This window comes from Pelophylax lessonae (genome assembly GCF_965119305.1).
Source record: "Pelophylax lessonae genome assembly, chromosome: 6".
NCBI lineage: Eukaryota > Metazoa > Chordata > Amphibia > Anura > Ranidae > Pelophylax > Pelophylax lessonae.
The window spans coordinates 298500555-298527842 of NC_138773.1; the positions used below are offsets into that span (position 1 = coordinate 298500555).

At 46.0% G+C, this 27288-nt stretch overlaps 1 protein-coding gene across 1 annotated transcript in view; it reads right to left on the reverse strand.

Moving 5' to 3' along the window:
• ZRANB3 (zinc finger RANBP2-type containing 3) overlaps positions 1–27288 on the reverse strand; it is a 463076-nt gene that overhangs the window by 233591 nt on the left and 202197 nt on the right. Inside the window, exons 4-6 of the mRNA XM_082260204.1 lie at positions 26131–26362; positions 25894–25979; positions 15650–15821 (exon numbers count right to left, since the gene is read on the reverse strand). Of these exons, the coding sequence (XP_082116330.1) occupies positions 15650–15821; positions 25894–25979; positions 26131–26362 (490 nt within the window). The remainder of the gene's footprint in view (positions 1–15649; positions 15822–25893; positions 25980–26130; positions 26363–27288) is intronic.

The following is a 27288-nucleotide window of genomic DNA, read 5'->3' on the forward strand; positions in this document are numbered from 1 at the left end:
GAATGCAACGCATATTCCCGAGGATGATTGGGCTGAGAACACAAGGAAGGTAACACAATATCTTCATTCAGATGAAATTCTGAAACCACCTTAGGAAGAAAGGATGGTTTCGGATGAAGAACTACCTTATCCCTATGAACCACTAGATATGGGGAATGGCATGATAATGCAGCCAGTTCTGACACCCTGCGTGCAGAAGTGATAGCCACCAAGAAGGCCACCTTCTGGGATAATGTAAGCAAGGGAATCTCCCTGATATTTTCAAAGGGAGGTTTCTGCAGAACCGACAAAACCAAATTAAGATCCCAGGGCAGTAAGGGCGCGCGGACTGGCGGAGCCAAGTGCCGCACCCCCTGGATGAAATTCCGCACCAAGGAATGAGTAGCCAAAGGCTTCTGAAAGAAGATTGCTAATGCTGAAACCTGACCCTTGATGGTGCTCAAGCATAGTTTCTGCTCAACCCCCTTTTGCAGAAAAGCCAAGATTCGGGTCACCGAATAGGTACGTGGGGGAAATCCCAAAGATTCACACCACGCGATAGAAGTCTTCCATGTGCGATAATAGACTTTGCTGGAAGTCGCTTTCCTTGCTTTAATTAGAGTAGGAATAACTGAAGCTGACAACCCTCTGTCCTTTAGTACCTGGGTCTTAATGGCCAGGCCATTAAAACCAGCGACTGTAAAGCACGATGGAAGATCGGTCCTTGAGACCGCAGATCCTCCCTGAGAGGAAGTTTCCAAGGAGCGTTTGCGACTAGCATGTCCAAGTCGGCCTGACCGGCTTGACGAGGCTAGCCTAGAATTTCCAGGATAACTGGAGTTCCCTCCATCTCTATCCTGTGGAGAAATCTCAGCAGCAATCTGAGAGGAGGGAAGACATATAGTAGCTGACACTGCCTTTACAGGCCGTTCAGCGCGTCTGCTGCGTCCGCTAGAGGATCGCGGGCGCGCGTTACCAACCTCCGCGCCTTCCTGTTGAGCCGATATGCCAACAGATCCACCTCCGGGATGCTCTGATGAAGACACAGGTGGTGAAATCCTTGGTGATCGACCTAAGTCATCACCCTGATATTGTCTGACTGGATCCGAACCAGGCTGCCCTAGAGCTGCTTGGTCCAGGCAATCCGACAAAGTCTGATCGCTCTCTGTTCCCACACATTTATCAGAAACTTGTTTCCTATCAGGAGTGATGATCTCTCCTGGTTGAGCATTAGAGACCGAAGTCACCCGACTAGAGGCTCCTTGGTCCGCTTGCTCAACCGGATCAGATTCCTGGAGGGAACTGAGAATGATCTTTGGAAAAGGTAAAGAAAATGATCTGTTCAGGGAACGGGAATTACCGCTCCCTGTTAGGCTTGTGACGGTATCAGATTTTCATGCTGCGATTAATTGATTAAGGTTTTGCCACGGTATACGGTATTATCACGGTATTCTATTATTAAATTTAAATTATTAAATTTCCACCTCACTTCAATTTCATTGCTGAATTTAGGGGCTTTGGTTCACTTATGCACATTATTATATAGTCAGTCAGTACAGACTCTGTGAACCAGGCCTAAAATAGGTCATCAAGCAGTGTCTGGCCTAACTGGTGATAACTGGTCCTGGCGCTCGGCTCCGATCCGATGGCCTGGTCATTAAGAGGGCAAATCCTTGTGGTCAAGATGTGGTTAAACCTGAAGGAGGTGTTGTTTATAAATTACTTTACTATTGCTTTAGGCCTGGGTTACATGTATGCGGGTTGGCGGTTCACATGTATGCGGGTTGGCGGCCCACATTTGCACAGGCATAGCAGCCCATTGATTTGAACGGGCTGCTATGCCCTCATTTTCCGCAGAAAAAAGGTGCATGCAGCATTTTTTTTTTAAATTCAGTGGCCTTGAAATCCATCCTGCTTTTGCACCATGCGACTAACCTGCAGTTCCTGCTCTGGCAAGCTTTCTGCATTTTTTGTATACGTGGGCACGGCATTTAAAAACAGTTTGCGTGTGCAGCAATGGCAGGTAAGTCGCATGGTGCAAAAGAAGGATGGATTTCATGGCCACTGCATTTTTTTAAATTCTGCATGCACCTTTTTTCAGCTGAAAACGCAGGCATAGCAGCTCAAGCCCATTCACATCAATGGGCTGCTATGCCTGTGCAAATGTGGGCCGCCAACCCGCATACATGTGAACCGCCAACCCGCATACATGTGAACCACCAACCCGCATACATGTGAACCACCAACCCGCATACATGTGAACCACCAACCCGCATACATGTGAACCACCAACTCTCATACATGTGAACCACGCCTAAAGCAATAGTAAAGTCATTAATAGATAAAAACACCGGTCCTCCTGCAGGTTTAACCACTTCTGGATCGCAAGGATTTGCCCCTTTAAAGACCAGGCCATCGGATCAGAGCGCCAGGACCAGTCATCACCAGGTAGGCCAGACACTGCTTGATGGCTATATAATAATGTAATGTGGGCTGCTATGCGTGTGTGTGTGTGTGTGTGTGTGTATATATATATATATATTAGAGCTGCACGATTCTGGCCAAAATGAGAATCACGATTTTTTAGCTTGGAATAAAGATCACGATTCTCTCACGATTCTCTGTGTAACAAAAAAAAAAAATTGGGATAACTTTACTGTTACGTTTTTTTTTTTTTATTTATTCATTAAAGTCTATTAATTGCGTTTGAAAGACTGCTGCGCAAATACAGTGTGACATAAAATATTACAACAATCGCCATTTTATTCTGTAGGGTCTCTGCTAAAAAAATATATAAAATGTTTGTGGGTTCTAAGTACTTTTCTAGCAAAAAAAAAACTGATTTTAACTTGCAAGCAACAAGTGTCAGATTAAGATCCAGTCTTTAAGAGGTTAAACTTCCTTTCTCCCTGGCAGAGAGAAGGAAAAGATACAAATGTAATCATTTTTGTTTATAGTTAGGAGACTTAGGCCTCATGCACACTGGACGTTTTTACAGCTGCTGTTAGCAGCGTCAGACGTTTTTTTTTGCAGCTGCAGAACGCCCATCCATGTTATTCTATGGCCTCATGCACACATAGAGCTTTTAGGAGCTCCAAGTGGCATAGGCGTTTTACAGCTCCAAAAAAAACCCAGAAACTGTGGGTTCAGGAGCTCCAGCGTCAAGCTGCAAAAAACGTCTGACGCTGCTAAAGGCTCCATAAGGCTTCATAACGTTGCTTAACGTGCGTTAAGCCACGTTATACGTTTTTTTTCTTCCATTCAAAATCAATGGTTCCCTATGGGAGCCTATTGATTTGAATGGAAGTCACACCGCAGGTCGGATCAAGGTGATCCGACTTGCGGTGCGACCTGCACTGTGAGAATCTTGAGGGGGAACTCCACGCCAAAATGGGGAAAAAAACGGCGTGGGGTTCCCCCCCAGGTTCCAAACCAGGCCCTTCGGGTCTGGTATGGAATTTGAGGGTAGCCCCGCGCCGAAAAAACGGCGTGGGGTCCCCCCCAAAATCCATACCAGACTCTTATCCGAGCATGCAGTCCGGCATGCCAGGAAAGGGGAGGGGACGAGCGAGCGGCCCCACCCCCCCTGGATCATACCAGGCCACACGCCCTCAACATGGGGGGGTGTGGGTGCTTTGGGGCAGGGGGGGCTCTGCACCCCGCACCTCAAAGCACCTTGCCCCCATGTTGATGAGGACAAGGGCCTCATCCCCACAACCCTGGCCGGTGGTTGTGGGGGTCTGCGGGCAGGGGGCTCATCGGAATCTGGAAGCCCCCTTTAACAAGGGGGCCCCCCCAGATTCCGGACCCCCTCCCTATGTGAATGGGTATGGGGTACACTGTACCCCTACTCATTCACCCCATAAAATGCAGTGTATGGAAATAACGACAGGAGACGTTTTGGAAAATTTATTAAAAATCTTCATCCGGCTCTTGTCCTCTCCGGGGGTCTTCTCCTCTCCGAGGGTCTTCTGCTCTTTTGCTGTCCGCCCTTCTTGTCTTCTCTCCGGGGGTCTTCTGCTGTCTTCTCCTCTCCGAGGGTCTTCTGCTCTTTTGCTGTCCGCCCTTCTTGTCTTCTCCTCTCTGGGGGTCTTCTGCTGTCTTCTCCTCTCCGGGGGTCTTCTGCTGTCCGCCCTTCTTGTCTTCTCCTCTCCGAGGGTCTTCTGCTGTCCGCCCTTCTGCTGTCCAATCTTCTTGTCTTCTCCTCTCCGGTCTTCTGCTCTTTTGCTGTCGGCTGTCGGCTGTCGGCTGTCCTTCTTCCTCCGGTCCTCCTCCTCCGACGTCTTCAGCGATTATGCCGGCCTCTGGTCTCCGCAGCTTATTATATAGCCATTAGGGGCGTGGCCGCCAGATGACGTCATCGGGAGACCACGCCCCCTTGTGTCACAGATGACGTCATCCGTGACACAAGGGGGCGTGGTCTCCCGATGACGTCATCTGGCGGCCACGCCCCTAATGGCTATATAATAAGCTGCGGAGACCAGAGGCCGGCATAATCGCTGAAGACGTCGGAGGAGGAGGACCGGAGGAAGAAGGACAGCCGACAGCCGACAGCAAAAGAGCAGAAGACCGGAGAGGAGAAGACAAGAAGATTGGACAGCAGAAGGGCGGATAGCAGAAGACCCTCGGAGAGGAGAAGACAAGAAGGGCGGACAGCAGAAGACCCCCGGAGAGGAGAAGACAGCAGAAGACCCCCAGAGAGGAGAAGACAAGAAGGGCGGACAGCAAAAGAGCAGAAGACCCTCGGAGAGGAGAAGACAGCAGAAGACCCCCGGAGAGAAGACAAGAAGGGCGGACAGCAAAAGAGCAGAAGACCCTCGGAGAGGAGAAGACCCCCGGAGAGGACAAGAGCCGGATGAAGATTTTTAATAAATTTTCCAAAACGTCTCCTGTCGTTATTTCCATACACTGCATTTTATGGGGTGAATGAGTAGGGGTACAGTGTACCCCATACCCATTCACATAGGGAGGGGGTCCGGAATCTGGGGGGGCCCCCTTGTTAAAGGGGGCTTCCAGATTCCGATGAGCCCCCTGCCCGCAGACCCCCACAACCACCGGCCAGGGTTGTGGGGATGAGGCCCTTGTCCTCATCAACATGGGGGCAAGGTGCTTTGAGGTGCGGGGTGCAGAGCCCCCCCTGCCCCAAAGCACCCACACCCCCCCATGTTGAGGGCGTGTGGCCTGGTATGATCCAGGGGGGGTGGGGCCGCTCGCTCGTCCCCTCCCCTTTCCTGGCATGCCGGACTGCATGCTCGGATAAGAGTCTGGTATGGATTTTGGGGGGGGACCCCACGCCGTTTTTTCGGCGCGGGGCTACCCTCAAATTCCATACCAGACCCGAAGGGCCTGGTTTGGAACCTGGGGGGGAACCCCACGCCGTTTTTTTCCCCATTTTGGCGTGGAGTTCCCCCTCAAGATTCTCACAGTGCAGGTCGCACCGCAAGTCGGATCACCTTGATCCGACCTGCGGTGTGACTTCCATTCAAATCAATAGGCTCCCATAGGGAACCATTGATTTTGAATGGAGGCAGAAAAAACGCTGCTAACAGCTACTGTGGCCAAACGTGCAATAACGCTAGTAGAAAAAGCTACTGAAAGCACGTTTTTACAGCTGCTGTTTCCTGGCGTTATGTAAACAGCTTTGGAGCACGTTTTTATGACGCCCTGTGTGCATGGAGCCTTAATGCTGAAAGGTGTTAGCTGAGTGAGTGAATGAGTCATCCAGCTCACTGAAATGTATCAATTCACAAGTCAGGCAGACTTGACAGAGAAACTCGGTATTTTAAAAATGCCACAATAACAATACCGTGGCTATGCAATACCGCGATATATCGAATTACCGAAAACCGGCATATGTCTACTCCCTGTAGCACCTAAATGTTGGAAGGTAAGAATTGCACCGGTAGCAGTGATCGATACTCGATCTTGTATCCTGATCGTGTGATCTCCTGAACCCCTTAATCCGGGATTCAGGAAAGCCCTAGATCTGAACACCGGTGAAGACGTCCCCCCACCCCTAAGCCAGGTGGGGGCGCACCTTCAGGCTGTATTAGCCTTAACTTCAGGTTTGGCTGAGTCGGCCTTTTGTTTGCCCGACCAGCGCCTCTTGAATCCTCCTAGAGGGGCTTTGCCTTTCCCGCTCGTCCCAGCGGAGCGAACGAACCCTTTATGAGCGGCAAAGAAAGGTCCACGCTTGTTACGAGGTCCTTTAGCTTTAGCAGCCTGCGGCAAAAAAAGTGCTCTTGGCCCCAGTGACATCCTTAATGATCTCATCTAGGGTGGCCCCAAATAGGCGATTCCTCTGAAAGGGGAGATTGGCCAAGGCTTTTTTGGAACCTAGATCCGCCGACCAGCATTTTAACCACAGCACACGTCTGAGGACTACCGCTGACATCGATGCATGCCCTAACAAGGGGGTGGCATCCAGGGCTGCGTCACAGACGAACTGCCGTCCTTGTATAATTTGTTCCATCAAATCAGATGCTGCCTGGGGGATACCTTTCCCCTTTAGGTCATGGCGTAACAATCTTGCCCATTCCGTTAATGTTTGTGAAACTAAACCAATGACAATCACTGGTCTAAAGGCTGACCCTATCAGGGAAAAAATAGTGCGGGACTCCGCTTCCATTTTCCGATCCACCGGATCCTTAAAGGACGGAGCGTCCTCCAACGGGATAACAGTGGCTTTATTCAGTCTGCAAATGGGTGGATCCATCACTGGTGATACCGTCCATTTCTTAATGAGGGATTCCTCAAACGGATAGCGTCTAGCAATGCGCTTGGAAACAGTAAGGGTACGTTTTGGATGATCCCATTCCTCTTTAATTTTATTACCAAAACATTTGGGTAAGGGAAAAACCTTTGCCGTCTTGGTAGGTTTACTAGTACCAAAGGGAATTTCCATCTCGGTTACCTCTGCCGGTAAAACCTCAAGTCTTAAGGTTTCCCGGACCGCCACAACTAGTGCGTCCACCAATGCTTCTTCTTGTGCTATGGGGGAGGCAGGAACGTCCTCCTCACTGTCTGAGGGAACTTTACCTGAGACAACAGCCCCTGCAGAGGGACCTGCAGCTGCAATGACCATCTCAGAATCTGAATCTGAAGTATCAGATGAAATAGGGGTAGGCGGGGGTCGCTTTCTTGACCCCCGTCCCTGACAGGCCATCTCCACCCGGGATACCAAAGACTCCAAAACTGCTGTAAATGCATCAATATTCTGTGAACTGGAGGGTCCTGCGGCCACCTCGAGGGGATCAGGTGGGGGTACCTGTGTGGCAGGGTCCATGATTATTCCAGACACTTGCCGGAAAAAAATAATTTGCAAAAAAAAAAAAATAAATAAAACTTTTTTTTTTTTTTCTTTAGACCCCCAGCGCTACAGCGCCCCTCAGTGTTACCTGCTTTAGGACCCCTACAGAGAGAGAGAGAGAGACCCCAAGGCTCACCACTTGATGCTCAGTAGTTTCAATACAACCTGTTCCAGCACTGTCTATTACAGACAGGAAGTCTTTGGCTTGCTTTCCCGGGTAAAAGGAGGCGGCTCCGCCCCTTTACACGCCTTCCGGCGCCTCCCTATAGCTCCTCGAGGTGTTTGGTCACCTCAAACATGGCCGCCCACATGCTGGAGACACGAGGCTACGCCAATATGGTGGCCTCGTGCGATCTGCAAGACAATGGCGGGGGCCTGTGTAGGATAGCGGCGGCTAGCAGCGGCCTGCGGGATGTATGTATTCGGCCTGGCGGCCTGCGGGAGTGCCTCGGCCCCACAAACTTCACCATGAATGGTGATAAGCCTGGCCGGCAGTACAGGACCCTGGTGGGCCGCATGTGGTCCGTGGGCCGTCGGGAGGCTGTGCAGCCCGTGGAAGTGACCGGTTGCTGGAGGAATGGCGATCTGGACTGCAGTAACTCAGGCATAGGCATCGGCCTGTGTACACACTCTGACAGGTAGGATACCTTTTACTTCAATAGTAATGCCCTTTTAGTACTGCCACTGACTTCAGTCACCCTTACAGTCTTACAATGATTTTAGATAGTCAGCTCCCAAACCAAGCCTCCTGGTTTCTATTCACAAAAAATCACACTCAAATTGGGGGATCTGTGACTGTTATAGGATAGAGGGGAGACCCATCCTACCATCCCAGAGAGGGGCCCGCGTCCACCACAAACCCGGCAGGGGGGAGAGGGGGAACATTCTACTCACCATACCGGAACCAGGCGGGCGCCAACTCCTGACAGAACCCCTCTCCACCGGGGTGGGGGGGCTGTCAACCAATACGGATGCCGTGACTCTGTTGATCATTGGCGTCCAGGCGAGACGTTTAACTCGCAGGGTCAGTCCCCGTCCAGTGGGACTATGTCGCGGCTGACCCAGCGCGGAGCTATGGCCTGCACGCGCTCGTAGGCTGAACTGGGGTGACCACTGGATCTCAACATCCAGCCCCTCGCCCAGTTCCAGCTTGCTTGCTTGAAGATCTCACAGGAACACTGGAGAAAAAAGCTGTCAAAAAAAAAAATCTTTCTAAGAAAAAAAACCCTGCCAGGACCGAAGATCCTAGCAAGGCATCTAGGTCCTTACTCCTAACTAGACAAAAAAAAACTGATTTGCTGTAGCAGAGAGAGAGAGGATATACCCTCTGGGACTGCCCCTAAGGTGTGGCCAGAAAGTTTTCTTTCCTGTCTAGTCCTACTCCTATAGAGGGCAGTATAACCCGAGTTGATATTAATCAAGGAGGACTACGTCTGTCAATGAGCGACAGAGAAATAGTGATTACTACTAGCCGCTATAATATCTGCTAGCAATAATCAAATGTAGAATCTGAAAGGCTGGTTGTACCCAAGCTGATTGATCAGTACATTCAGCCTGCCCATACATGGTCCTTGCCGAGATTCAAACTGGCCGACTTTAGCATGTGGCCCACACTGTAAAAGATTTCAAACCTTCATCATACAGAGGTCGGTACCCTCATAGTCTAATCAAATACAAAATCTGACAAGAAAGAGCATTAAAGGAAAAAAAATGGATGCCATCTTACCAAGCTAATAAATCAATTGGGAGAAAATGAGTCTCTTTGCAAATCTTATCACTTAAAGGGATTATACAGCATAGAGTACATTTAAAGCAGGCTCATTTTTAAATGTCTGCACTGGGTTTTCTGGGAATTTTAATTTAATCTAAATAGGGATACAAGCTGTGATTCTCTACTTTACTTGCTCTGTACCCAAGGGGCAAAGAGCTGGTAAAAAATACATCCATGTATCATTCTGACAGCCCTTTTTATCATTTGTGCAGTAATTCTTTTTTTCTATATTGTGTGACATCAACTTATGCACCATGTTTTGCAATAAAGAGGAAGAGGATTATCAGGACCTCCCGTGCAGGAGGACATAGACCTCTTTACCGTAAATTATTTATTGATCTATAAAAAACGCGAGTCTTGCTGGACAGAGCTGCTATTATTGGCTTGTGGAAGAAAATAAAGATGTAATGAAATGACAGGTGGAGGACATGTCAATGTGACTTGGTTTAATATGTAAATCCGCAGCTCCAAACAGTCCTTTTTCTGGATATAAATCAACCAGCAGCTCCACAACTGTTTCCTTGTTTAGTCTCATGTATTGATCACTGGGATCGGAGATATAAACAGCTGAAATTGTATAAAAATTATAATGGGTATTTCTGCGCTAATAAATGAACAAATAAAGAACATTGAAAAAAGTGATAAATAAAAAAGCAGCTGGCACAAGATCCACAGACAGTGACCAAAAAGCATCAATATTGACAAAAATTGCAGCGCTAAACTTAAAAAATAGATCATATATACAGTGAAAAAATGAATATCACAACAAAAATTGCATATAAATGAAATAAAAAGTGTTTAAAAATTCCCAAGAAAAGTCCAAGGTGAAACAAATCCAAACAAAGTGATAACAGTCCTTCCTTCTGTGACACCCAGGGAATTTGTAAGGTGGGGACACCACAGTGCACTAATGAGGGTAGCAGCTTACCAAAAAGCCGTGGCTACTCAACTTAATGAGAAAGCCTCACCAGGTAAAACAAATCACAGGAAATCCAAGGAACCATGAGCAGCGCCGTGGAAAATGAATTCCTTAAGAAAGCTCCATAGTGGTCAAATGGATATATGGAGTCGCCAACTTTTCGCCCAGACGACGTCTTTTGATGACGAAACGTTGGTGACTCCAGACGCAACGTCCACACGCCCCTTCTCTGAGCCAGCTGTTTGTCTAATGCTGATGAGTTACTTGCGGGACGCCGCGATTGAACCTCCAGCAAACCGTCTTTTATAAAAGAGGCACATAAAAGAAAAAAGAGAAAAAAAAAGGCCTTTAAAAATTATAAAAAGGGATTGTTCATCCTCAGCTTTTCATAAGCGGAGGTCTGCAGGCATCAACCATAAAGTTTGTTCTTGGATAGAAAATTGGTAACAGGAGCGCGTACAAAGGGTGGTGAAAAAAACTATGTGTACGCAGACTGGTTTGGCGTGGTAAGTGGGGTACCCCAAAGCTCTGTTTTGGGACCAATTCTGTTTAATTTATTCATAAATGATAAGAGGATGGGATAAATAGCTCAATCTCAGTTTATGCAGACAATACAAAAATAAGCAGGGCAATAACTTCACATTAGGATATAGAAATTTTACAGGAAGACCTGAACAAAATAATGGGGTGGGCAACTACATGGCAAATGAGTTTTACTGTGGAGAAAAGTAAAGTAATGCACTTCGGGGCTAAAAACAAACGCAAACTACTCACTAGGGGGAGATCCTCTGGAATCAAGAATGGAGAAAGATCTGGGGGTCCTAGTAGAAGACAGACTGAGCGATAGATAGCATGCAATGTCAACCTGCAGCTACCAAAGCCGGCAGAATATTAGTATGCATAAAAAAGGGGATATACTCCAGAGATAAAAAGTATAATCCTGCCAATATATAAAACTCTGGTTAGGCCACATATGGAGTAATCTGTCCAGTTCTTGTCACCAATCCTCAGAAGAGATGTGCTGGAGCTGGAGAGAGTACAAAGAAGGGCAACGAAACTAATAAGGGGACTGGAGGAACTCAATTACGAGGAACGACTAGAAGCACTCAATTTAATTCCACTGGAGAAGAGACGCTTGAGAGGTGACATGATAGCGATATACAAATACCTCAATGGTGATCCCAGCGTAGGGAAAAAAAAATATTCAGTCCCAAGGAGTCTAAGAGCCCAAGGGGGCCAATCAAGGATTGGAGGAGAAGCGGTTTAACCCTAGGTTGTGCAGAGGGTTTTTCACTGTTAGGGTGACAAGGATGTGGAATTCTGTTCCACAAGTGGTGGTGTCAGCAAGGAGTATTGATTTTTTTTTTTTTTTTTAAAGACTCTTGGGCATGCATATTAAAAATTACAATATACAGGGATATAGTAAATGATTATCGACACTGACACACATACACCTACACAGGTTGAACTGGATGGACTATAGTCTTTATTCAACCTTATCTATTATGTACCTATGTAATGTGCAAGGGGGTAAGTCATATTTATTACATATGAAGGACCAGCTTCCTACCAGTGTAAACTCCTATTTTACAGTGCTACACAATGATTTTGCTTTATTACTCCTCCTCAAATGGCAAGCACATGGGATAGCTGACTTACTGAAAACAATGCACTCCCTGTGTGGCAGATCTCTTATTGTACAGCTGCTAAAGCTGGCCAAACAGTAATACATTTTCAAACGTCCATATGAATATTCATACAAAAATTTATAATATTATACAGGATTTGTACTTGAGTACATTGAATGACATGGAGAAAATCGATTTAAAGTACTCTTTAAAAAAATAAATAAATATAAAAAGTGTGCTATTAACATTCAATTTTGGAATGAAAATCAAATTAGCTGTTAGAAATCTGTTCAATAAAATTCCACCCTGGTACTTCAAATTTTCTCATAACTGAGGTCAAAAACAAAAGTTGATTTACGCTACTAATGATTAGAAATTTTAACAAACATTCTTAAATCAAAAACATATGAACAAAATTCTAATAGTGTATGGCCTGCTTAGCCATTCAAGCTCTGGAAGATTTTACCCCCTTAAGGGCGAGGGCATTTTTTGCTATTCAGCACTGTGCTGCTTTAACTGGCAATTGCACTCATGCACTGTACCCAAATTAAATTTATATATATTTTTTTTACACAAATAGAGCTTTCTTTGGTGATATTTGATCACCACTGACATTTTATTATATAAACAAAATAAAAACAGAAATTCTTGGGGAAAAAAAAAAAAAAATGGGATTTTTGACTTTTGACTCTGCTATAGTTACAGGTTTGTTATAAGCAGTGTCAGAAGAATTACAACTTCACAGAGGGGTGGGTGCTGTGTCTGTCAATGAACATCAGATGAATGGATTTTACGGTAAGTCAAAAATCCCATTTTCTCTTTCGCTCATTGACAGACATGACCATTGGAAGCAGTGTTAAACATGAGGGGTGGGAACAGCACAAAAAAGTAGCAGAACCAGGCAACAGGAGCTCAACGAAAAACTACTGGAGCCCACCTGAAAAAAAAAAAAAGAGGGAGGATCAGGTCCCTAACAGCAGCCTACAAAACCTTGCGGCCAAAAGAAGCATCCACAGATGTCAACAAATCCACTTTATAGAACTTTGTGAAAGTGTGTACCGATGACCAGGTGGCCACCTTGCAAACCTGCATCACTGACACCTGATGACGGAAGGCCCAAGAGGCACTAAGCGCCCGCGTAGAGTGCGTCTTGACAGGGAAAAGGAGGAACCTGACCCCTGATGGAATAGGCCTGAATAACCCTCTGTCTGATCCATCTGGAAATGGTCGAAGAGGAAGAGAACAAGCTTTCTCAGGCCCATCAATGAGCACAAATAGTGAGTCTAACTTCATAAAAGACTCCGTAGCTGCCAGGTACACCTAATTGCCCAGACCACATCCAAGGCATGCAATGCAATTTCCTACTGATGTTTTGGCCTGGGACACAGGGAAGGCAACACAAGGTCTTCATTCAAATGAAAATCAGAGACAAGCTTTGGGAAGAACGATGGACAGGGGGCGAGGAACCACCTTCTCTCTGTGAATCCCCAAGTAAGGTGGACGACAGGATAACGCCGCCAGTTCCAACACCCTGTGCGCGGAAATGATCTACACCACAAAAAAGGCAACTTCCGAGACAGCATAACCAAGGGAATCTCCCAAAGAATCTCAAAGGAAGGCTTCTGGAGGACCGAAAGCACCAAATTGAGGTCCCAAGGCAGCAACAGGACCCGGACTGGAGGAACAAAATGACGGACCCCCTTAAGAAAAGTACACACCAGGGAGTATGTGGCCAAGGGTCGTTGAAAGAAGACCGCCACAGCCGACACCTTGCCCTTGATGGTACTCAAGGCCAACTTCTATTCTATGCGACCCTGCGAGACGTTTAACTTGCGGTACAGCCTCTGTCCATGAGGCTATGTCACAGCCGACCTAGTTCATAGCTGCGGTCTGCACGCACTTGCTGGCTGGGGGAACCACAGGATCTAGATTATCTAGCCCAGCCCAGCAGGTGATTGTAGAAAAAACAAAAAAGATGTAAGGAAGGAGATAAATGCTAGGACCAGAGATCCCAGCCAGGAACCTAGGTCCTTACTCCTGACAAGACAGATTAAAACTGAATACTTAGAGCAGAGAGGGGGTTATTTACCCCAGCTGGGGACGGCCCATGGGCCTAGCCAGGTGTTTTTGTTCTGCCTGGTCCTACTCCTGAAGGAGGCAATATAACCCACTAGTTATCATTTATGGAGCACTGTGTCCGTCGATGAACGAAAGAGAAAAAAAATTTCTATCTAAAAAATGTTTGCCAGGACCAAAGATCCCAGCAAGGAAATAGGTCCTTACTCCTGACTAGGCAGAAAAAAAACTGAGTGGCTATAGCAGAGAGACAGAGTATACCCCCTGGGACTGCCCATGGGTGAAGCCAGAAATATTTTCTGCCTAGGGTCCTACTCCTGTAGGGGGCAGTATAACGCAATGGGTATGAATATCAGGAGTTGTGTCTGTCAATAGATAAAAGTCCACGTCCCTTTTCAACAGGTAAAGACCACACCAACCTGATGCTGGTGAACGAGAGAATGTCCAGTGTCCTTCATGATTCTCAGTCAAAATTTATCAAAGTTTGGGAACTGTGGATCCACTATGCTACGCCCTCCTTAAACCCTATTAACCAAGTGTGTTACTCAAGTCCACGGGGGATGAGTTCTATTTCCTCTTCTCCCCCCTCCTTTCTTCCTAGCCTTTCATTTTCGGTTGTTCTTTCACTACTAACCTTTTTAGCATTGTTTAGGCCTTATACTGATTCATTAATTCTCACAGTTTTTACACTATGGAACGTTTCTGAAAGTGAATGTCCTTGAACGCTTTTATTTTGGACCTAGCATTTGTGTCCTAGTTTATGTCCTCATACGTGTTTATCAAGTAGTCCCTACATGGGAAATTCAGTTGCTAATTCCTGCCAAGAAATTAATAAAAATAATTGAACAGAAAACCAATAAGAATACTGAAGCAGAAAGCAGTGTGGTCAAACTGTGGGGGGGGGGGGGGGGGGAGAGAGATTGGGGTACACTGCTGACCACACAAACTCATTAGCCAGATGACCTAGGAATATGGGACGAACTGCCACATGCACTTTGTAACCTGGGGGACTGCAAGGACTGAAGATAGGTTTAGAAAAAAGATTTCTTTGAAGCGGAACTAAAGTTCTGCTTTAAAAAAACTGCAAGCAGGCAGGCTCTTCAATGCAGAAGAAACATGCAATGTCTCTTCTACAATAAAATAAACCAACCTGCCTGCTCACAGTCTTCAGTGGGTTGTACACTCAATTTGCATTTTGGCACAGCACCTGTGTGCTGGGATGATTGCGCATACGCAGTGGTGAATTCATATCGCGCTGGCCTATGATACGGCTGCAGCCAGAAGAAGTTGTGTAGAAGATGCTGGCGAGGTACATTGGACCATTGAAGGAGAGGTATTGCCAAGTGAGAGAGGGTGAGTTTGGTGATTTTTATCAGTACCTGCTGCCACTTCAGCAATCCTCGCCTAGCTTAGGATAACGTCCTTTGCCCCACCTCCTTCTCCTCCCACAGCTTCCTTCACATGTCCTAGGAGGCTGCAGGACCATTCACACAGTGCTGCACGAGCTCGCTCACTCGCAGTGGGAAGCCAGATGTGGTTTCTCAGACCCCAGGGAACCAGCGGCTGTGGGCAGACAGCGCTGAACTCTAGGGAACCACTGGCTGTGGGAAGAGAGTGCTGGACTCCAAGACGCCACCAGCTGCAGGAAGACAACACTGGGCTCCAGGCACTGGTAAATATTTGACTTTTAAAAGTCAGCAGGTACAGTATCTGTTAAAAAAAAAAAAAAAAAAAATCTGAATTTCCTCTTTCATATGTCCTTGCATAGCTGAAGGTCCTCCAAGTTTGGAACAAAAGGGTTAAAAACTAGAGTTTGGGGAGGGTGTTCAATCTTAGGGAATAGGATATGGAGTGCTTTCTTTCATCATTCTTTTTTTGGTGCTAAAAACCCTACTTTAAAACCCACCAACACAGAAGCAACTTTTCATGCTCCTACTGGAATTCAATACATTGCATTTTTAACCCACCTTTGCTACGTCTTTTGGCAAGTCGAACGGGATGCGCTGTCTGATTTTAGGTGGAAGCTGGGTTAAAACCTCATTCTTTAATCGTCTGATCATGATGCTGCTTAATCGCTGGTGTAAGTCCTCTAAATTGGAGGCTCCTCGGTAATCCCACTGAGTCCTGTTGCCGAAGTACCTTGGGGAAATTTGAGAAAGAAAAATAAAAAATAAAAAAACACTTAAAACTCTGCGCCACCGTGAAAAGACACGTTAAACACTTGTCTCTAGCTGTAGGGCCCTGGAATGTACTAGAGAGCCATTGATGCGGCTCTCGGTGACATCGAAAGCATTAATTGATCTCAGAGTGCCCAGGCACCTGTTATAAGGCATTGCATAAACACCAGACATATCTGTGTTTTTTTGAACGCAGGATTAAGTTCCCGCAGACCGCTTTGATCTCTTGTTGCAAAAGCTCTGAGCAGACTGGAGTCATCAACAGCCCATGGAATTCAATTACATTTAGTTAAAGAACATTTTTAGCAAAATTAGGGTCTATTGAGAGTGAGAGCTGGAATGCTCCATGCAAGGCATTAATGCCTGTTTAATGCAGAGCCCTAGATACATGCATTAAGGGGAGCCGCAGAGACCTGTCCTCAGGCGGTGTTTTCACCGCTTTACATAAATTCAGGAGAAGACCTTTAAGTAGAGGCAGAAAAAAAATACGAAAAAAATATATTTTTTTCGAGAGCTAACATTTTTATTTGTTTACCATTATCTATTCAAGGTCCAGAATAATTTAGTGATTTGACTCAGAGCAATGAAAATAATTGAGTTCCTAAATAGAGTTTATTAACTCTATTGCCATGATATGCCTGTAAAGGCTTTTAAAGGGGGATTGGCATCAAATGATCCAGTACCTGAACCTCCAAGCAAACATTTATAAATAAGAGCTGTGCATTCATTAAAGCCTAACACATTATTTTTTAACTACAAGAGTCATGTTTGTTATTAAATCTTGGTGTGCTCTGTGTATTTCTTTCAGGTCTGTGCAGTAATCCAGTAAGAGACTTTGTGCAATAGCTTATTGTCCTAGACCGATCACTGCTGCTCTTTCTCCTTATGCAGAGTGACTGGTCTTGTCTACGCCCCCTTCTGTAGCTTTCTGCAGGCAGCCTGTAGTGAGTGGAACGGTTTGTGTTCACAAATGTCTAACACAAATCAAACCCTGCTTCAGTCTCTCACTTTGCCATTTTCTACAATGTTCGTGTCTGATCACTGAAGAAATGTTTCCTCCTGCCTACAGCAGACTGATGACAGTCTCAAGGGACCAAAATCAGCGCCCAAAGTTGTGCTTTAAATATAGCAAAATAACTGATATACAGTAAAACCTTGGTCTGCGAGTAATGTGGTATACCAGCAACATTTTTTTTTAAATTTGACTTCATATACAAGCGCGGTCTTGATATATGGAGCAGTAGAAGGATCGCAGTTTTAATTCTTAAAAAAAAAAAAGTGGAATGACACTCACAATGTTAAAAACAATATCCCGTATTAAGGAGTCTGGTGCTCATCCATGTAAAGCCGCTGGCGTATACAGTATGTGGCCAGAGGTCTGGAGGCTCTGGTGGCTCCCAGCACCTAGGAAGGGACATCAACTGTTCCTCAGTGTCTCCGAGTTCTCCAGGAAGCGCTGGGAGCCACCAGTGCCCCCGGACCTCTGGTCACATAATGTATACACCAGCGGCTTTGCACAGGTGAGCACCAGACTCCATAATGCGGGATATTGTATTTCACATTGTAAATGTCATTCCACTTTTTTTTTTTTTAATTAAAACTGTGATCCTTCTACACTTCGATGGCGCTGCTCTTTTTGTTCTTTGTGCCTTTAAGTGTAGCAATTTTATTACACTTTATACTGTATTTTTTATTGGCGTAATCGTTTTTTTTATTAATAAATTGTTGTGGAACTAATTATCTGAGTTTCCATTATTTCTTAAGAGGAAATTTGCTTTGATATACGAGAGTTTTGGATTACAAGCATGTTTCCAGAACAAATTATGCTTGCAATCCAAGGTTTTACTGTATACGGTTGTGCTCAAAAGTTTACAAATCATGACATTTTGGCATCAATATTGAAAAAATGGATTTTTGTAAAATCTTACCGTAAAATCCTTTTCTCTTAAGCTCATTGACAGACATAGTCCTCCTTGATTAATATCAACTCGGGTTATACTGCCCTCTACAGGAGTAGGACTAGACAGGAAAGAAAACGTTCTGGCCACACCTTAGGGGCAGTCCCAGAGGGTATATCCTCTCTCTCTCTGCTACAGCAAATCAGTTATGTCACAAAGCAGTGTTTAGAGAATTTAACCCAACCCAACTCAGAAAACAGAGGGGCGGGTACTACGTCTGTCAATGAGCTTAAGAGAAAAGGATTTTACGGTAAGATTTTACAAAAATCCATTTTTCTCTGTCGCTCATTGACAGACGTAGTCCTCCTTGATTAATATCAACTCGGGACGTCCCAAAGCAGTGCCACAAATGAGGGGTGGGATCATGGAAATCAAAATCCAATCTAGAAGGCCCAACCGGTGCCAACTAGAAGTTTTAAAGGCTCATCAATCAAAGGATGAGACTCAACTGAAAATCCAACGGAAAAAAACCCTCGAGGTAGACCACCGGTCTCCTCAAATTGCGGCCTGCAAAACCTTGCGGCCAAATGAGGCATCCGCCGATGCCATCACATCAACTTTATAACATTTTGTAAAGGTATGAACCGACGACCAGGTAGCCGCCTTGCACACCTGGACCACTGACTCCTGATGGTGGTAGGCCCAGGAAGTACTGAGCGCTCGACTGGAGTGCGCCTTAACAGGGAACGGAGGATTCCGACCCTTAATAGAATAAGCCTGTACCACCGTTTGTCTAATCCATTTGGAGATAGTCGCGGCAGATGCAGGCAACCCCTTTCTGGGGCCATCCGTGATCACAAAAAGTGAATCCGTTTTACGGAACGATTCCGTAGTCTTCAGGTATACCCTGATTGCCCGAACTACATCCAAGGAATGCAACGCACATTCCCGAGTATGATTGGGCTTAGGACACAAGGAAGGTAGCACAATATCTTCATTCAGATGAAAGTCTGAAACCACCTTAGGAAGAAAGGATGGCTTCGGATGAAGAACTACCTTATCCCTATGAACCACTAGATATGGGGAATGGCATGATAATGCAGCCAGTTCTGACACCCTGCGTGCAGAAGTAATGGCCACCAAGAAGGCCACCTTCTGGGATAATGTAAGCAAGGGAATCTCCCTGATATTTTCAAATGGAGGTTTCTGCAGAACCGACAAAACCAAATTAAGATCCCAGGGCGGTAAGGGCGCGCGCACTGGCGGAGCCAAGTGTCGCACCCCCTGGATGAAATTCCGCACCAAGGAATGAGTAGCCAAAGGCTTCTGAAAGAAGATTGCTAACGCTGAAACTTGACCCTTGATGTTGCTCAAGGATAGTTTCTGCCCACCCCCCTTTTGCAGAAAAGCCAAAATTCGGGTCACCAAATAGGTACGTGGGGGAAATCCCAAAGATTCACACCACGCAATATAAGTCTTCCATGTGCGATAATAGACTTTGCTAGAAGTCGCTTTCCTTGCTTTAATTAGAGTAGGAATAACTGAAGCTGACAATCCCCTGTCCTTCAGTACCTGGGTCTCAATGGCCAGGCCGTTAAAACCAGCGACTGTAAAGCACGATGGAAGATTGGTCCTTGAGACTGCAGATCCTCCCTGAGAAGAAGTCTCCAAGGAGCGTCTGCGACTAGCCTGCCCAAGTCGGCGTACCCGGCTTGACGAGGCCAGCCCGGAACTTCCAGGATAACTGGAGTTCCCTCCACCTCTATCCTGCGGAGAAATCTCAGCAGTAACTTGAGAGGGGGGAAGACATATAGTAGCTGATACTGCCCCTACGGGACGTTCAGCGTGTCTGCTGTGTCCGCTAGCAGATCGCGGGCGCGAGTTACCAACCTCCGCGCCTTCCTGTTGAGCCAAAATGCCAACAGATCCACCTGCGGGATGCCCTACTGAAGACACAGGTGGTGAAATCCTTGGTGATCGACCTAAGTCATCACCATGATATTGTCTGACTGGATCCGAACCGGGCTGCCCTAGAGCTGCTAGGTCCAGGCAATCAGACAAAGTCTGATCGCTCTCAGTTCCCACACATTTATCAGAAACTAAATTCCTATCGGAAGTGATGACTTCTCCTGGCTGAGCATTAGAGACTGAAGTCACAAGACCAGAGACTCCTTGGTCCGCTCGCTCAACCGGATCCGATTCCTGGAGGGAACTGGGAATGATCTTTGGAAAAGGTAAAGAAAACGTTCTGCTCAAGGAACGGGAACTACCGCTCCCTGTAGCATATGAATGTTGGAAGGGAAGAATCGCACCGGTAGAAGTGATCGACACTCGATCCTGATCATATGATCTCCTGAACCCCTTAGTCCGGGATTCAGGAAAGCCCTGGATCTGAACACCGGTGAAGACGTCCCCCCACCCCTGAGCTGGGTGGGGGCGCACCTTCAGGCTGTATTAGCCTTATCTTCAGGTTTGGCTGAGTCGGCCTTTTGTTTACCCGACCAGCGCCTTTTGAAACCTCCTGAAGGGGCTTTGCCCTTCACGCTCGCCCCAGCGGAGCGAACGAACCTCTTATGAGCGGAAAAGAAAGGTCCTCGCCTGTTACGAGGTCCTTTAGCTTTAGCAGTCTGTGGCAAAAAAGTGCTCTTGCCCCCAGTGACATCCTTTATGATCTCATCTAGGGTGGCCCCAAATAGGCGATCCCCCTGAAAAGGGAAATTAGCCAAAGCTTTCTTGGAACCTTGATCCGCCGACCAACACTTTAACCACAGCACACGTCTGAGGACTACTGCTGACATCGATGCATGCGCTAACAAGGGAGTGGCATCCAGGGCTGCGTCACAGACGAACTGTAATCCCTGTATAATTTGCTCCATCAAATCAGACGCTGCCTGGGGAATACTTCTCCCCTTTAAGTCATGGCGCAACAATTTTGCCCATTCTGTCAATGTTTGTGAAACTAAACCAATGGCAACCACTGATCTAAAGGTTGACCCTATCAGGGAAAAAACAGTGCGGGATTCCGCTTCCACTTTTCGATCCACCGGATCCTTAAAGGATGGAGCGTCCTCCAACGGGATAACAGTGGCTTTATTTAGTCTGGAAATCGGTGGATCCACCACTGGTGGTACCGTCCATTTTTTAATGAGGGATTCCTCAAACGGATAGCGTCTAGCAATGCGTTTGGAAATAGTAAGGATTCATTTCGGATGATCCCATTCCTCTTTAATTTTATTACCAAAACATTTGGGTAAGGGAAAAACCTTCGCCGTCTTGGTAGGTCTACAAGTACCAAAGGGAATTTCCATCTCGGTTACCTCTGCCGGTGTAACCTCAAGTCTCAAGGTTTCCCGGACAGACACAACTAGTGCGTCCACCAATGCTTCTTCTTGTGCTATGGCGGAGGTAGAACCGTTCTCCTCACTATCTGAGGGAGCATTACCTGAGACAACAGCTCCTGCAGAGGGACCTGCAGCTGCAATGACCATCTCAGAATCTGACTCTGAAGTATCAGATGAAATAGGGGTAGGCGGGGGTCGCTTTCTTGACCCCCGTCCCTGACAGGCCCTCTCCACCCGGGATACCAAAGACTCCAAAACTGCTGATAATGCATCAATACTCTGTGAACTGGAGGGTCCTGCGGCCACCTCGAGGGGATCAGGTGGGGATACATGTGTGGCAGGGTCCATGATTATACAAGACACTTGCCAGAAAAAAATAATTGCAGATTGATTTGCTGTAGCAGAGAGAGAGAGGATATACCCTCTGGGACTGCCCCTAAGGTGTGGCCAGAACGTTTTCTTTCCTGTCTAGTCCTACTCCTGTAGAGGGCAGTATAACCCGAGTTGAGATTAATCAAGGTGGACTACGTCTGTCAATGAGCGACAGAGAAATAAAGTTCCCTAACCTTGTTATGTAGGTCTTTTGACAGTTCTTTTCTGCTCCCCATGGTTTAGTGTCAAGCCTGCTCAGCGCATCCATGTGAGAGCTAACAATCCCATTGACAATTTTATACACAGAAAATAACTGCAATTTAAAAAAACACACGTGGGAAATTCACCATTAATTGCCATTTTAACCTGTGTGTATCACCTTGTGTGTCTGTACCAAGGCCAAACATTCCCAGGGGATGGAAACTCTTGATCAGGAGGATCCGGGTGATTCCTGTTATCATTATGATTTAAAAGACAAGTATAGTAATCTGTTTTTTTTTTTTAGAATCATACTTCCCTACCTGGATGCAGCGTCAGTCTGATGCTGCATCTGTCCCCTGCGGCTCTAACACTGAGAACTGAGTGAACATGCCTGATTGCGCGGTTCTCAGAGCTCCCTGAGCAGAGAACTGGTGACTCTCTGCTCTGGAGAGCTCTCTGCTCTGCACCCCCCCCCCCACACCCGCTTACTGGAGTATTGGGCTGTGGAGGGGGCGGGAGCGGCTCGCTGAGAGGCTGAGCCAGGTGCCTGTCCAGGCATGTGGGCAGATCCCACCATAAGGTCACGATCTTTCCTGAGATTGGGCCATCTCTGACATCAGTGGGCTTTAGCCCGTTTTGTCAGCTGAAAACTGGTCACAGGAATGGAAAACTAACTGCACTCCTGTGCGCCACAGAAGTACATCCAAACAAGCTTTGACTGTACTTCTCCTTTAAAAAGGAGCCAAACAACTATGTGATAATAAATGTCTTCTTAAGATCACTATCCTTAATTAAAAAAACATTTTTTTTTTTTGGAATGATCATTTATATTTTCAATATCAATGCCACGATTTCACAATTTCTGCCAGGGTATGAAAACTTTTGAGCACAACTGTAAAAAGTGGAAGTCCAGGAAAAATGTTTTTATAATGCTTTGTAAGGAGGCCTTATGCCTAATGATAGTAAATACCATGTCTTGAATAATGCTGTTTAGTGTAAAAATGGCACCTTCGTTAATATTACAGTCAGCGCACTTCTTTCCACACTGCGTCTATCATTTCAGCACTAGTACAGTGTGGTGTTCGGGTTTGCTCAGTCTCCCCCTGCCATTCACAAAAAGCCTTGCATTCTGTTCTCTTAATAGAAGGCATTGTGAATAGACAAGGGGAGAGACAATACATTCATAGAATGTATTCTATTCATCTTCTCGCTCCGGGTCACCTGAAAAACAAATGGCTAATCGCATTATTTTTTTTTTTTTTACTTACCTCGTAGCGAAGAAAATATACTTACCTTACTTCCTTCTTCCTCCTTCCTCGGCCGAGGCCCGTCGTCACTTCCTGGCTCTGCAATGATTCCTGGGAGCTGAACGTCATCGCTCCCAGGAATCATTGCGCCTGCACCGGCCCCGACGTCAGTTCCGGGGCGCGCGTCATCCCCTTCTAAACAGCTTCTGGGCATGCCCAGAAGCTGTGCAGGGATGACACGCACGCGCCCGGAAGTGACGGCGGGGCCGGCGCAGGGCATCGTGGGACCGAAGAAGCCGGAAGAGGACTCCGAAGAGGATCGCGCTGGCTTCAAGCTGCCCACATCTGAGATGGCAGCGCTGGACAAGACTTTTTCAAGGTAAGCATTTGTCCTAACAGGTAAGTGCAACCCGGGACAGATCAGAGGCTAGCCATTGTGGAATGCACTAGCCCTGACTGTCCCGGGGGTATTTAAAAAAAAAAAAAAAAAAAAAAATTTCAAGGTGGAAGTCCGCTTTAAAGTGGAACTTTAGTCAGAAAATGAAGTCCTGCTAGATCACTTCTGGCTGGCCCCTTTTGCAGGTATAACTATGTAAAACACTAAAAGTGTGTGCCTATACTGTTTAAAAGCCAGTATTACATTGTCTCAACCTGCTCTGCACATGCACAGTTATTTCAGCACAGTGCAGAAACTGTAGAGGCTGACCTGCTGACAACCTAAAGATTTACTGCTGCTCAGGGGCTCTGGACAAAATGGCAAGAAGAAACAGGAACAATGCTGTAGGCAACTTAGAGCGCACACTAATTTTTGAAGCATAAATAATAAAGTAGATTGTATGTTTCCTGCTAAAGTACATTATTTTTTATAAAGTTGTTTTGGGTAAAGACTGTATTCTCAACTCGTGGTTTTGAATCGTGGACAGATTTGCCGCGATTCTGCCTGCAATTTCAAAGCGCCGAGGTGTGAATGACTAATTGCAGAACGCACATTTGAGATGCCATTCATTTGAAAAACACCTAAAATACTGGTAAGGTTCTGCTGCAATTGTCAAGTGACAAATTGTGCTGCATTCATGGCAAATCGCATCCTGTGAAGCACGTCACCTAAAAAAAGTTCAGGAGTTACTTTTGGGTGACATGCTTCACGCAATGCAGGTTGCGATTGCAGTGCGATTTATCGCAGCGGAAAAGCACTGCGATTTTAGGTGCCGTTCAAATGAATGGCATCTCAAATGTGCGATCTGCGATTTGTCATTCACACCTCAGGGTTTTGAAAGCGCAGGCAGAATCGTGGCAAATCTGCCTGCAATTCAAACTGCTGAGGTGTGAATGTAGCCCAATTGATGAAGGGAGAGTGAATGACAGGATCCCAGCACTGTACCAGAGCCCCAACATCAGCAGCACCAGAAGAGGAGCAATGACTGTAATATCTGGCATCAGTCAAGCTGTCATTTTTTTACACTACACAGCAACATTCAAGACATAGGATTACCATCATTAGAGGCAACTCGTCGAGAGTCATTTTGGTTTAAATTACGAATACAAGACCCTATTATTGTTTCTTGCAAGAGGCAGCATGGAAACTAGAGCTGTTTGCATGGAAACATACTTGGCGGCATATACTTTGTTACATCCTTTTTTATTTTTCTGCTTCAACTCTTTGTACTCCAAGTAACAAATCTAATCTAATCAAACCCAAACAAGTAAACAGCAGGATGTTCTTATCCTAATTGTTTTACAGCAGCGCTAAAGTGAGAATAAGTTAAAGGGGGAAGAAAACTGTGTTGGGAGGGATGAAAAAATTACCTATAAAGAACTTTACAACAAATTAGTAACTATAAATTATTAACAAAGAATCTGCCCTATGTTTACAAATAAAGCAATTAGGAAAGCCATAGATAATTCGATTTTCTTTTCTTCCACCAAGGGTGGAAGGAAAAAAATAAATAAATTGCTTGATTCCCCCATTAACACTTACTGTGTAAGTGAACCCCTCCCCCAGCACTATTGTGTTCATGTTGGCAGAACACGATTACTACTAGTGACTATACCAATGGCAGTAATTGCATGTAAAAAAAATCTGACAGGCTGGTTGTACCCAGGTTAATTGATGGATCAACTTGGGTACAACCAGCCTGCCTGCCTATAGATTGATCGTATCTCGGCAAGTCCCTGCTGAACCGGACGAGATTCGATTGATCCATTTCAGGTGTCCATTGCACTGTCAGGTGATTTCACAAGTCCTTCCCCTACGTTCGCAAGCGGTCGTTACTGTCGCACTGACCTGAATACACCATTCAGTGCTGCAGTGACCTGTGTGATAAGACACCACTAGGGGGTGTGTCCATGATAGCCAGAGTTCACCGGAAGTGGGTTGAATGACACTGCCCGTCATGCAGCCCAGAAGAGGAATGCCATCTAGCAGATGAGAGGACATTCTGTGGGGGGTCAACGTATGATTGAAAGTAGGTAGTGCATTTTCTTTGGGATATAGATTTTCATATAAACCTAACATTTTAATTACCCTTAAAGAGGAGTTCCAGGCTCCTTCGGAAAAATTTAGCAGCTACAAATACTAATAGTGACTTTTAATATTAGGACACTTACCTGTCCACAAATCCAGCAGTGTCTTCATCCGAGAGAAGTTTTCAATCGACTCTTGGGTGCTGCCACCGCTATCTCGGCTAAGTGAAACCGGCAGTGAAGCCTTGCGGCTCCACAGCCGGTTCCCTACCCCATATGCGCGAAGCGTGCTTCGCTTTGTAAATGGCCCAGCAGCAGGGAGAAGAGGACAGGGGCGGCGAAGTCCGCCGGAGGTGGAAGCAGGTACCTGTCAAAACCAGGTACCCGCAGCAGAGGTGGGGAGGAGGCAAACAAGCAGAGCTTGTTTGGTGGAGCTCCGCTATAACCTAAACATTAACAGCTCATCTACATGCCAAATTATACAGAGCAGAAAAGCCTAAGGCCATAAATACCTGACATGTGCATTACAATATTTCTTTGCATATTCCGTCCAACTTCCAAATCGTTTTGGGAATAGTGCATCGATCTGCATGTAAAGCTAGAAAAAAGGGGAAAGAAAAAAGGTAATATAAAAATCGTTATAATGTTAAATTCTGACAACTGGGTTGCTTTGTGATGCTCAGGTAAAGAAAACCCCATGCAGCCATCGAAGAGTGTGAAAAAAAAAGCTGCACTATAAATTCAATTACCTCTTCGGGTCTTCCAAGCGCCGGCGTCCCAGTGAGCAGGAGTGCTCTTGTCGCTCTCTGAACAATCGGCTGGAGAAGTTTGCTGCGAGACGCATTACGAGACTTCATGTAGTGAGATTCGTCCACTAAAACCACTCTGAAGTGCTGTTTGTAGAGAGCATTTGTCAGCGTGGTGGCGTCAGAAGTCAGCAAACCGTACCCCAAAACTGTCACTTTGCAAGATGCTATTCTCCTTCAGACAGAAGAAAAAACATTTTGGCTTGTTTTTTCTTTAACGTTACATTTGCTGCATTAAACTGGATGGCAAGTACTACTATGGCAGATGGGTAAACCAGTTAGTAAAATATGTAAATCCAACATAACTAGTAATATATGCTGAATCCTTTTGGACAACTTCACTTGGCTTCACATGTTCCTCAATGTGTGGCCTTACCCTCTGATGCACAACTTGCATTTCCAAAAAGAAATCCCAGCATCATCTGGCTTCTACTATGCATCCAGTTGAGCCCTTTCATTCCTATAGTTGGTCCAAACTCATGGAGGAGGTAAAGCTCAATCTATGAATTACAAGCTTTGAAAGGAGCCTAACCAGCTTCTCTTTTTCTTTTCCATGTGGCAGTGGTGGGCGATTATCAATAGTAGAGAGAATATCGCTGACATGACAACAGTGTAGCAGAGACCCCAGACTGGGCTGGCTGCAATGCAGCAGGCACACAGTAGTGTACAGTCACTCAAGACAAAAAACAGGCTGTTCATGTCTTTTTCCTGTTTATTTGCTGGTATAAGTTGGGTGGGGTGTGGGTGAACCTTGGGACACTCCAAAACTAGCAGAAATGCAACAGAGGATACTTAGTAGTTTCTTCTTCCGGGTGCAACCGCCTTCTTGAATTCAGAAGTTAAAGAACTACAATGAAGCGGACCCCTAGGCAGAGGTAAAACTTGAGTCAAGAAACTGTAGTGAGCTCTCCTGAGGCCCCTTTCACACTTGTGAGACCTAAAAGTTGTGCGATTTTGCCGCAATTTTGACTAGACAACATCTGTAATCTGAGGGTTATAGACCTCAAAACGCATCAAAGTCAGACCAAAGTAGTGCAGGGATTACTTTTAAGTTGTTGCGACCTGAATTTGCACAGATATGAATTGTATCCTTTGGAAATT